At 48.6% G+C, this 11,920-nt stretch overlaps 2 protein-coding genes across 4 annotated transcripts in view; one reads left to right on the top strand and one right to left on the bottom strand.

Moving 5' to 3' along the window:
• Positions 1–2,228, bottom strand: part of LOC128117522 (MOB-like protein phocein) — a 47,960-nt gene extending 45,732 nt beyond the window's left edge. The window contains exons 1-3 of one of the 2 annotated variants that reach the window (XM_052749474.1): positions 2,096–2,227; positions 1,293–1,457; positions 72–161 (exon numbers count right to left, since the gene is read on the bottom strand). In XM_052749474.1, coding sequence (XP_052605434.1) covers positions 72–161; positions 1,293–1,457; positions 2,096–2,098 — 258 coding nt within the window. In that variant the 5' untranslated portion in view covers positions 2,099–2,227. Of the gene's footprint in view, positions 1–71; positions 162–1,292; positions 1,458–2,095 lie in introns of both variants that reach the window. The other variant, XM_052749475.1, reaches the window with a different exon arrangement.
• Positions 2,229–2,239: 11 nt separating this feature from the next.
• Positions 2,240–11,920, top strand: Hspd1 (heat shock protein family D (Hsp60) member 1). Of its 2 annotated transcripts, none has more exons than XM_052749472.1 (12): positions 2,240–2,359; positions 3,781–3,956; positions 5,153–5,405; positions 6,190–6,272; positions 6,983–7,078; positions 7,600–7,693; positions 7,906–8,074; positions 8,475–8,574; positions 9,154–9,399; positions 10,254–10,428; positions 10,858–11,036; positions 11,311–11,920. In XM_052749472.1, the coding sequence occupies exons 2-12, from the start codon at positions 3,783–3,785 to the stop codon at positions 11,461–11,463; spliced, it is 1,722 nt and encodes a 573-aa protein (XP_052605432.1). In that variant the 5' UTR covers positions 2,240–2,359; positions 3,781–3,782; the 3' UTR covers positions 11,464–11,920. The 2 variants fall into 2 exon arrangements, with proteins under 2 accessions (XP_052605432.1, XP_052605431.1); XM_052749471.1 differs by lacking the exon at positions 2,240–2,359 and adding an exon at positions 2,718–2,847.

The raw sequence follows: 11,920 nt of genomic DNA, 5'->3' as shown, positions 1-11,920 counted from the left end.
TGGCCTCGAACTCACAGAGATCCACCCCACCACCGCCCAGCTAACTTATTTAAAATCACAGCCTTACTCACCTTGTCGTCTAGAACTACTTTGGTGCCTCCGTATTCTGGGAGAAGAACTTTGTCTCCGACTTTCACACTGACTGGCTGAATCTCTCCACCCTTAAGAAAATAGTTGCGGATTAGCCAAGGCATCTTGTTCACTAGATACACAGTGAACTGTTTCAGTATGTACACCAGGAGCCTCCTGCCTCAGCTTTTCAAGTGTTGTTAATTATAGGCATGCATCAACCACACTCCGCTCTACAGACAACTTCTAAGTCACCAAATGAAACGTGCTCACTCAGATCCAGTATGTTGTTAGGTACCTCATTAGTGGTGAAGCAATATAATTTACATTAGATGTAGGTCATCACAATGTAAGCATTACTGTAGTTAACAAGGTGAAATAAACACCGTGGCTTACACTAAAACCACAGCTAAGGCTGGCTAACTTTTTAATTGTTAAATATTAACACACCCTGCAGACCATGTGAAGTAAAGCAGCTTTTCATACCAAATAGTAAATGGTTATGTATAACTTATTTCAATGAACGAAAACTTGGTATTCGTTTCAATATATTTATTGATTTACTGTCCTTGTCCTGAAGGCACAGACCTGGTCAGGTTACAACACAGCTACCGAAGAACTCATTTTGTGAGGTTCGGTTTTTCCTTTTTTATGATACAGTCTCACCCTGACCTTTCTGCTAGCCTAGAAGGCTCTACAATCCTCCTGCCTCGGCCTCCAAAGCACCAGGGCCACAGGGCATGAGCCACCATCATGGCAGGCACGTTTTACTATCTGGAGAGCATGGCACCGCAGAGAAAGCCCAGCGGGTAAACGGACTTGCTGTGGAAGCATGGGAATACCAACGCTAGTAAAATGGCTGTCACCCCGACATACTGAGGGCTGGAAACCAGGCTAGTTCAAATCAGAGACCTTGTCCCCAAAGAGTAAGGTGATGACTCTGCAAGCCAGCAGACATGTGTGTGCGCGCGTGCGCACACGCACACACACACACGAGAAATACCCGTGTGTATTTTTTGCCTTTTTTAGAGTCCCTCTCCATTCCTTATAAAAATAAAAAACAATTCTACAATCGTTTTCCTTAATGCAAGGTTCTCCGTAAACTGAAATTATTTCAAAGACACCCGCTATTTAAAAAAGCCACTTCTGATAAGCTAGGACTGACTTCCTTCCTTCCACATCACACATTAATACTCGGTACCCCTGTCGTAGCTCCAAGTTACCTTGCCTTTGGCGCCTGATCCCACAGCCACTACTGTGGCTTGCAATACTTTTCCTTGAGACTTTTCCGGAAGCATGATGCCGCCCTTGGTCACGGTTTCGGCGGCACTCCTTTCAACCAAGACTCTGTCAAAGAGCGGGAGAAACTTTCTGAAAGCCTGTCCAGCCTGTGGAGAGAAACGTGTGTTCAAACAGTGAGTATGTATCACTTAACACACTTAAACGCCTTAAAACACTTAACAGGTCAAAGCGTCCCAAACCGACAAGAAAACCCAGGCTAGGAAATATTCTTGCATTTTCCACTCTATATAAGCCAAGTTGAATTTCCACTCCCTAATTATTGTGTGTGTGTGTGTGGGGGGGGGGGTCTTCATTGCTCATCAGCAACCACACTACCTTTAACCACAACCCTGGTCCGCTCCAAGGTCAAATGTCTTCCTTCTTTAGGACTTCTTTTCTTTAATTCCAGTAACGCGGGGAGGAGGGAGGTCAATTTTTGAGCCTGGGTGCTATGTTCTCCACCATAGTACCCATCCACTATAGCCTTGCCAGGGCAGGTGGGCTCCTGGACCGTGCATCCGGGTCCCCGCCCCCTGCCCGGGACGCAGGCCTTGCACACACGTGCGCGTGCAAAGGAGCCATGGTGGAGAAACGCGGGCAGGCCTCGCTGCTGCGGGAGCCGGACGCCGCAGAGGCCCCCTCTCCCTTGTCCTGCCAGTCCTCAAGCGGCCCCTGGGGCACGCCGTGGGTCCCCGCGGGCCGACCCCGACCGGCGGGCAGGCTGGCAAGCCCCGGGACCACTCACCATGACTCGTGCCGCCGCCGCTCGGACTCTGCACCCGCCGCCGCCGCCGCTGCAAGGAGAGTCCTGCGGGCCGGGCTGGGGGGAGACACGTGAAGAAAAAAAAAAAAGGGACCGGGCAGCGCGCAGGCGCACTCAGCGCCGGAGCGTGCGAGGGGGCGGCCACGGCAGCGCGCGCGCCGATTGGTGGCCACGGCCCCGCGCAGGCCGCGGGAGGCGGAAGGGAAAGGGGCGCACTTTCTAGGCTTTTCCAGGCGGCCGGCCGAGGTGAGAGAACGAGGCCTTCCTCCTCCTCCTCCTCCTCCAGGAAGTGACGCCACCTGACCCTTGGCCCGCCCGCGGGGAGCGCGGCGCCTTTCCGGAAGGTTCTAGAAGGGAGCCCGGCCCGGGAACGAGCGTGCGGCGGCGCGGAGAGGGCCGAGCCCAGCTCGGGGCCGAGCCTGCTCGAGGGGCAGGGGGCGGGGCCGCGCGCGCGCGCCGCCCGCCGATTGCCGGGGCCCGGGCGGGAGGAGGAGGAGGAGGGGGCGGGGCTTCTCCTCCCCCCTCCCCTCCGCGCGCGCGCACGCGCACACACACACACGCACGCACGCGCGCGGGGCCGCGGGGCCGCGCGGCGGGGCGGGGCCGCGGAGGGAGGGGACTCGGGGCTCATTGCGGTGCGCGCCCTGCGCTCGGTCCCTCACTCGCCGCCGACGGCCTGCCTCGCCTCGTGCGCTCCCGCCGCCGTCGCCGCCGCCGCCGCCGCCGCCCCGCAGGTACGCGAGCCTCGGCCGTGCATGCTCGCCCCGGCCTGCTGCTTCCAGCACGGGCCGAGCACGGCGGGCCAAGGGTTGCGGCAAGCCTGGCAGCCACGCCGCAGGCTCGGCCCGGCTTCGGCTCGCCCGTCCAGGCCCCGGCGGGGCCACGCGGGCTCCCATCACGTGCGGCGGGGACCACGCGACCCAGGCCAAGCGCGGCGGGAGCGAGGACGGGCTAGGGTGGGGGGCCGCTGGGGCGGGCCGCCGGCGCCCGGCGCACCGCAGGACTCCGCTGGAGGGGGGTCGCGTTCCCTTCTGGCCCCCCCTCGGGCTGCGGGGATCCGGCGCCTCCACTTTGACCTTGTCGGGAAGACACGTGGGGCCGCGCGGCTGGGCTGAGCTGCGGTCCTGTATTATTATTATTATTATTTTTTTTTTTTTTTTTGCGGCCTTGCTAGCTGCTGTGCCCCTGTATGTAGATCGGAGTGGATACCTGGCGACACTTTTCCCCAGCGGGGTTTTGCACCGTCATGAATACTTGTACAGTTCCCTGTGCACTTGCATTTGGAACCTGCCTCGCTTACGCCAGCTTGATTTTTTTTTTTTTTTCTTCTCTCTTTCCCTCTCTCGGACACTTTTGGAGTGGGATCTGCTCCCAAGGCCGCTTTGGCAGTGAAAGATTAACTCGCGATGGCAGCAGGAGCGGGTGGCCATGGGGAAGAGCTTTGTGCCGGTGCTGTAGGTCAGGCCTGGGGGCGGCCTCTTCAATCCTCTGTTAGCAAGTGGTGTCCTGAATCTGCAGCGCCGTGGGTGGCCCAGGCGTGGCGGTTAGCAGAGGACAGCGGAGCACTGATCTACCTAGTCTCCATGTTCTGAAGCACAGGTGGACAAAGTTTGTCCTTAGCTAGTAGTGATCCTTTGCTTTTTCTTTTTTTTTTTCCCCTCCCCCAGAAATGCTTCGACTACCCACAGTCCTTCGCCAGATGAGACCAGTGTCCCGGGCACTGGCGCCTCATCTCACTCGGGCCTATGCCAAAGATGTAAAATTTGGTGCGGATGCTCGAGCCTTAATGCTTCAAGGTGTAGACCTTCTAGCCGATGCTGTAGCTGTTACAATGGGGCCAAAGGTATCAGTATACTTACAACCGTGTTAATTAAAGGATAGTGTTCTGTAGCTGCAAATTAGTATTTTGCTGTCAAGTTTTGTGAAAATCTGATTTGGATGTGGTACATGTTAGTGTTTGGGGGTGTTATTTAGGAGTTTTGTTAGTTGGTGGCCTTACCTGCAGCTGATTTGGAGGACTTTGGTGCAATGTGATGTGGAGAATAATAGCTCAAGGGGGGTTTCCAGACTTGAGGCGTAATTAATATTCTGTGCGTCCTGGCATTAAATTTTGGATCCTTTCCCAGTAACTAGAGGGTATAGAGGGAAGTACAGCTCAAAGTCCAGTAACACCTCAAGGTGCATTGTAGATGTGAGGTTTTACTTATTGTACTGAAATGTTCCTGTATGCATAAAGTAAACGCACTAGCATAGAGTTTAGATTTATTTATTTTTATATGCATTGGTGTTTTGCCTGCATGTATATCTGTGAAGGTGCCAGAACTGGAATTACAGTTGTGAGCTGCTGTGGTTTTGGGGTTTTGAGAGAGTCTCAATAGCTTAACTCCCATTGTGTGTACCAAGACTATCCTTGAACTCCTGATCCTCCTATTCCTACCTCCCAAGTGTAGGAGTTGAGCATACTGCTCACCTGGTATTTATTTGTTGAGACCGGGTCTTTAGCCATAGCTGACCTGGAACTCCTGTAGACCAAGCCAGCTTGAACAGTGCCGAGGTCAAAGGTCACACTAGCTGTGTGGTTGAAAAAGGAGCCATAGTACTTTGAGGACATCATTGGCTATGGGGCACGGTCATTTTAAGTTGATGCTAAAGCGACCTAAAGAGCTGCACACAGTGCTGTTTTATATAGCTCAAGACAGAATGGCTTGGTTCAAATCCAAGTGGCCAGTACTGTTGGGGCCATTTTTGAAGTTCTGTATTGAGTGAACAGGAAACTATTCTTAACTTACTGGCTGATGTTTAGTGAATGAATGTTGAAGTAAGTCATACTTTAAAAATAACAGTTCATACCAAAATTCAAGTACAATTGATGTGAAGAATGTTCCAGGATTTGGTGATTGTTACCTGTGCTTTCTTGTTTTATAGGTGGCATCGGTTAGTGCCAGGGTTTTTAATCTCCTGTTTTTGAGGTTTCATGTTGCAGGACTGTGACAACTTTGGGCTTATCACTGAGGGGTGCTATATTCTCTGTCATTGTAGGGAAGAACAGTGATTATTGAACAGAGTTGGGGGAGTCCCAAAGTAACAAAGGATGGGGTCACTGTTGCAAAGTCAATTGACTTGAAGGATAAATACAAAAATATCGGCGCTAAACTTGTTCAAGATGTTGCCAATAACACAAATGAAGAGGCTGGGGATGGCACCACCACTGCTACTGTTCTGGCGCGTTCTATTGCCAAGGAGGGCTTCGAGAAGATCAGCAAAGGGGCTAATCCAGTAGAAATCCGGAGAGGTGAGAGTACCGTGTCACTGACCCTACAGAAAGGAGAAATGACAAATTCTCATCTTTGTCCTTTTTTATTACATTTGCCATTGTGTGTGCACAGATTTGCTGGAGGGGTCCTCTCCTGCCTTTGCCTCATTGAATCAAAGTGAATATACTCGGGTGCCATATTGGAAACAAGAAACATGATTGGATTAGTATTAACTTACAGAGAATGAGTTGAATAGTGGGTTTTTTGTTTTATTTCTAAGAGTTCATTATTTTTATGGGCATTGATGTTTTGCCTGCATGTATGTCTGTGCAAGGATGCCAGACCCCCTGAGACTGGAGTTACAGACCTTTTTGAGCTACCATGTGGGTTCTGGGAATTGAACTCCGGTCCTTTTGAGGAGCATCCTGTACTCTTAACCACTGAGCCATCTCTCCAGCCCACAAGCAGTAAGATTTTTGAAACTATCTGCATTTTCTTACTTCATTCACTTCTGTTAAGAATGAGTGACTGTCCCTCGTAGCCCTCCCTGGTTTGGCCCCCTATATAACCCATGCTGGCCTTACAAGCAATCCCGCCTCAGCCTCCTGGGGGTTGGGATCACAGGCGTGAGCCACCGCTCCACATCTTGATCACGTTTTCACGAGCTTATGGTTTTCAGCTTGTGAAATTACAGGGGGGTTGAGGGCATGCCATGTCACTTGGATCCAGTTAGGAGGGTGTGACAGGAGAGCTTGCATATAGATGTTAGAGTGAGTCTTGAGTTTACACTCCACGTTATAGTAACATGCATTCTTGAACTAGGTGTCATGCTGGCTGTTGATGCTGTAATTGCTGAACTGAAAAAGCAGTCTAAACCTGTGACAACCCCTGAAGAAATTGCTCAGGTAAGGGTTTGATGTCCTGTTTGGAAAGAATTGAGCCACTAATTTTAATTTGGATCTTCTTTGGCTTTTCAAGACAGGGTTTCTTTTTTGTAGCCTTTTGGCTGTCCCAGAACTTGATCTGTAGACCAGGCTGGCCTCAAACTCACAGACATTGGCCTGCCTCTGCCTCCCAAGTGCTGGGGTTAAAGGTGTGTGCCACCACTGCCCAGCCAACTGATTTGGATCTTAATAGAGCCTTTAAAAAAAATGATTGTAAAATAAAAATTGTGTGGTTTGTGAAGATGTTCTTAGGTGTGGTCAATGTTCTTGTCCTATATGGGATCAGTCCTAGTCCTTGAAGCATAGTAGGCAAGTAAAATAAAGTGTTTTTTGTGTGTGTGTGCCTGGGTGTATGTGTGTGTTCCATGTATTAAGAACCCATAGAAGGCAATGTTAAAACAGTTGCCAGCCACTGTGATGCTGGGTACTGACCTGGACAGTAAGTCACCTTAACACTGAGCCATCTCTCTGGCCCCTTCCGTATATTCTTACTGTGCCAAAGAGCGGAAGGACAGGACGCCGCTCCATTTAACCAGTACTTCATTAAAACTGTTAACTGTGAAATGTCCCTCCCTCCCCTGGGTGGAAGGATCGGTTTAGAAGGTCGAAGGGGAAGAGGATTGAAAATACCAATCTTCCCATTTAATTTTGAAGTAATGTGGTTATTTCAGGTTGCTACAATTTCTGCAAATGGAGACAAAGACATTGGAAACATCATTTCTGATGCAATGAAAAAAGTTGGAAGAAAGGGCGTCATCACAGTGAAGGCAAGTGTGGGATTTGATGTGTTTTGATAATATCTTCAGTGAGGTGTTTGTCAACTTAGTTGTTTTCCAAACAAAAAGCTTGACCAGCAATTCATTCTGTGCCGAGTATGGCGCTTACTATTGTCTGAATTGGGAGCCTGGCCTCCCAGGATGAATCCGTCCAATTAAATAAATAATGAGCTCTCAGCTAGGTGTAAGTAGGAGGGAGGATGAAGCTACTCTCGCTTTGTAGCCCTGGCTGGCCTGGAACAGTGGGCCTCGACCTTAAAGAGATGGCATTCCTCTGCCTTCGCTTTGTTGTGGGGACTAAAGGCATGTGTGTATGTGTACCATGTGTGTGCCTGGTGCCTCGAGTCCAAAAGAAAATCTCTGGAACTGCAGTTGTGAACCACCGTGTGGGTGCCTAGACCCTCACCAGCAACAGCAGCAAATATTCTTAACCCCCGAGCCATCTCCAGACTTAGCTGTCAAGTGTTGTTTCTTCCCTGAATCCATTCATCGAATCCTTTAACTTTTCACAGGATGGGAAAACACTGAATGATGAATTAGAGATTATTGAAGGCATGAAGTTTGACAGAGGATATATTTCCCCGTATTTTATTAACACATCAAAAGGTAAGAGCAAATTAGTAAATGAATCTTAAAATACACTTTGAAGGTATCTGTCACCTGTAGGCAGTGGGTTAGTGAAATATGTACAAATTTTTTTTTTTAGGTGAATGGTTCAGTAAATGAGAAAAACATGAGTTACTGGTTTATTTGTGGAAGTAAATTGACGGTTTTCTCAGTACTGGTAGGATTTGGTTTTACTGCTCACTGTTTTACAGGTCAAAAATGTGAATTCCAAGATGCCTATGTTCTGTTGAGTGAGAAGAAGATTTCTAGTGTCCAGTCCATTGTACCTGCTCTGGAAATTGCTAATGCTCATCGGAAGCCCTTGGTCATAATTGCTGAAGATGTGGATGGAGAAGCCCTAAGCACACTGGTTTTGAACAGGTGGGTTGGGTGGTTCATGTTTTGAGGTGGGAGATGATTTGTGTTGCTGTGCTTGATCTACTTGTGTATCTTAGGGTAGTACATAGTAGTGCTCTGCGCATTAGGACTCAGATGCACATACCCCTTCAGCCTCTGCCTCCCACAGCTTCCCAGAGAGAACTATCCATGTGTCCTTTAACACTACAGCTGTCTGTCTAGAACTTAAGGAAGTAGGTGATTGGCTTGGAACAGATTTATTAGATGAGAGCCCCATCTCATCTTTCTTCAGACCAGAACTTGCTGGGGGAGGAGTAGGGCTCCTGAGTAGTTCGGGAGTGCCAGAACTTCCTGGGAGCCAAGCTAGACATTGTCTCCCAACTGCCCCTTCAGTTTAAATCTCACAGTTACATGTTCTTCACAGGCTCAAAGTTGGTCTCCAGGTTGTGGCAGTCAAAGCTCCAGGGTTTGGGGACAATAGGAAGAACCAGCTGAAGGATATGGCAATCGCCACTGGTGGTGCGGTAAGTCCGTCGCTGTGGTGCTGCTGTGCTCGGTGATGCCTGGGCTTCCGGGGTGCAGATACTAGGCTGTGCACTTTACAGGTAGATGAGGCAGCTTTTTTCTGTTGGATATCTGGAACACTAGAGATTAGATAGGTCGCATTGCTAATTTGCTGAGTCTGGACACAATTAAAGTTTTTCTCAAAATTCAAATAAACTAGCTCCAACTTGTATAACGGTGATTTTAATCAGACCTTGTTCTGGGATACCAGTGGTCTTAACATCAAGAAAAATAGCGTTGGTTTTTTCTGGATTTTTTTACTTTTTGTATATGAGTGTTTTGTATGCACACCAAAAGGCGGCATCTGGTCCCATAGGACGCAGTTAGAGACAGTTGTGAGCTGCCATGTGGGTGCTGGCGGGGGGGGGGGGGGGGGGGGGGGGGGGGGCGCACCTGGGAGAGCAGAGCAGCCAGCCAGTGTGCCATCTCCAGTCCTGAGAGGCAGCATTTCAAGCTGTTTCTCCTCACAAAGTCCCTGTGTTAGGTGCAGTAGTAAGCTTGCTGTGATGGACGGCGCTGATAGCACGCTGCTCTTACAGGTGTTTGGAGAAGAGGGGCTGAATCTAAACCTTGAAGATGTCCAAGCTCATGACTTAGGGAAAGTTGGAGAGGTCATTGTCACCAAAGATGACGCCATGCTTTTGAAAGGAAAAGGTGACAAGGCTCAAATTGAGAAACGCATTCAAGAAATCACGGAGCAGCTGGACATCACGACCAGTGAATATGAAAAGGAGAAGCTGAACGAGAGGCTCGCTAAGCTCTCCGATGGAGTAGCTGTGTTGAAGGTAAAGCTGTAACCTTGGCGGGTGGTGACCTTTCCAGGCTCTGAGCCTAGTGATTTTGATTCTGGGGTATTTACAATAGTAACAAGCAGGTACCTTCATTCCTGAAATCTGCAGCTGTGTCTGTGTGTGCATGTGTGATTGGACTGGCGCACTTTCCAAGGGGCACGTGTAGCCGTCAGGAGCAGCTATCAGGGGTTGGCTGTTCACCTTCCAACTATAATTTTCAAGGATTAAACTCAGGTTGTCAGGCTTGCAAGGCAAGCCCTTTGACCCACTGGGGCCAGGGCCTGAGTCTAAAATAGATACCTATCCCTGACCAGTATGAAGCTTGAGATGGATACTGCTCCTTGTCCTGTGTAGTTAGTGCAAGCATCTACCACCACCACATTTCCCAGCCTTGCTTTTTCTCTGTGTAGCCCTGGCTGGCCTGAAACTCACTCTGAGATCTACCTGCCTCTGCCTCCTAAGTGCTGGGATTAAAGGCGTGCACCATCCCCCGCTGGCCAGCATCCTTTTCTTTTCTTTTTTTTTTTTTTTTTTTGGTTTTTCGAGACAGGGTTTCTCTGTGTAGCTTTGCGCCTTTCCTGGATCTCGCGCTGTAGACCAGGCTGGCCTCGAACTCACAGAGATCCGCCTGGCTCTGCCTCCCGAGTGCTGGGATTAAAGGCGTGCGCCACCACCGCCCGGCCAGCATCCTTTTCTTAAACTACAGTTCAGCTTGTGCTGTGGGAAATTGTGGAAAGGATGTTTTGTTAGTGGGATATGTTCATCAGAAGAGGCAGCTTACTATGACACTTTATCACAGAGGACTAGTCACTGGTAACACATAACCTCAGAGTTCTTTCCATCTTTAGGTTGGAGGAACAAGTGATGTTGAAGTGAATGAGAAGAAAGACAGAGTTACAGATGCTCTCAATGCTACAAGAGCAGCTGTTGAAGAAGGCATTGTTCTAGGAGGGGGCTGCGCTCTGCTTCGGTGCATCCCAGCCTTGGATTCCTTAAAGCCTTCTAATAATGATCAGAAAATAGGTAAAAATTATCTTTCAGATGAGTTTGTGGCATGATTTCTTTCTGTTGAAAAGTAGTATTGTTGGTGCCAAAGAGATAATAATGTACCACATTTTTTAGGGGTAATTCTTTTATCTGTGGTAGGATTGGATGAGTCCTCACACAGACTGGGCTTTTTTGTGTTCTCGTTTAATTTGTGTGTGGGGTATTTTGCCTGCATGTCTTGTGTGCCATGTGTGTAGTAGTACTCTCAGAAGCCAGAAGAGGGCATCAGATCCCCTGGAACTGGAGTTAATTAAATAATTAAGACTGGTGAGCCACTACATTGGGTGCTAAGGATCAAATCAGGTCCTTAGAAAGGGCAACCAGTGCTCTTAACCATTGAGTGATCTGGGGTGCCCCAAAAAGGAAAAACCAAAATAAATTTGTGAAAATGTGTTTGCTTTGAAGGTATAGAAATTATTAAAAGAGCACTCAAAATTCCTGCAATGACTATTGCCAAGAATGCAGGTGTTGAAGGATCTTTGATAGTTGAGAAAATTATGCAGAGTTCCTCGGAAGTTGGTTATGATGCTATGCTCGGAGATTTTGTGAACATGGTGGAAAAGGGAATCATTGATCCAACAAAGGTAAATAATTCAGCATTTCTTTTTTTTTTTTTTTTTTTTTTTTTTCCGTTTTTCGAGACAGGGTTTCTCTGTGTAGCTTTGCGTCTTTCCTGGGACTCACTTGGTAGCCCAGGCTGGCCTCGAACTCACAGAGATCCACCTGGCTCTGCCTCCCGAGTGCTGGGATTAAAGGCGTGCGCCACCACCGCCCGGCTCAGCATTTCTTAAACGTAGATGGTTTGCCCTGTGGTGTGTAATTTTCATTAGTTAATCATTTTACAAAAATTTTTTCTAGGTTGTGAGAACTGCTTTACTGGATGCTGCTGGGGTGGCCTCCTTGCTAACTACAGCAGAAGCTGTAGTGACCGAAATTCCTAAGGAAGAGAAGGACCCTGGAATGGGCGCCATGGGTGGAATGGGAGGAGGTATGGGAGGGGGTATGTTCTAACTCCTAGAATAGTGCTTTGCCCTAATCAATGAACTGTGACAGGAAGCTCAAGGCAGGTTCCTCACCGCTAACTTCAGAGACGTCACCTGAAGAAAGTGACTGAAGAGAGAGAAGGCTGGCTGATCACTGACCATCGGTTACTGGTTTCCATTGATGATCTATAATGGTTTACTGCTGTCATTGTCCATGCCTACAGATAATTTATTTTGTATTTTTGAATAAAGATATTTGTACATTCCCGATACTGGGTGCAAGAGCCATATACCAGTGTCCTGCTTTCAACTGAAATCACTGAGGCATTTCTACTATTCTGTTACAGTCAGGATTGTAGCTCTGTGTCACCAGATGAGAAGTTCAGAAGCAGCCTTTCTGTGGAGAGTGAGAATAATTGTGTACAAAGTAGAGAAGTATCCAATTATGTGACAACTTTTGTGTAATAAAATTTTGTTTTAAAGTT

This window comes from Peromyscus californicus, unplaced genomic scaffold (assembly GCF_007827085.1).
Source record: "Peromyscus californicus insignis strain IS unplaced genomic scaffold, ASM782708v3 Scaffold_21__1_contigs__length_65335640, whole genome shotgun sequence".
NCBI lineage: Eukaryota > Metazoa > Chordata > Mammalia > Rodentia > Cricetidae > Peromyscus > Peromyscus californicus.
The sequence above is the reverse complement of the archived record's forward strand: the minus strand, read 5'-3'. Positions and strand labels throughout refer to the sequence as shown.

What these genes read in the sequence shown, in the direction of transcription:
- Hspd1 (XM_052749472.1), top strand. Translation starts at nt 3,783, where the DNA reads ATGCTTCGACTACCCACAGTCCTTCGCCAGATGAGACCAGTGTCCCGG. An exon ending in TTTTATTAACACATCAAAAG is followed by an intron (nt 7,694 to 7,905) that starts GTAAGAGCAAAT and finishes ACTGTTTTACAG; the next exon opens with GTCAAAAATGTGAATTCCAA. An exon ending in GAATCATTGATCCAACAAAG is followed by an intron (nt 11,037 to 11,310) that starts GTAAATAATTCA and finishes AATTTTTTCTAG; the next exon opens with GTTGTGAGAACTGCTTTACT.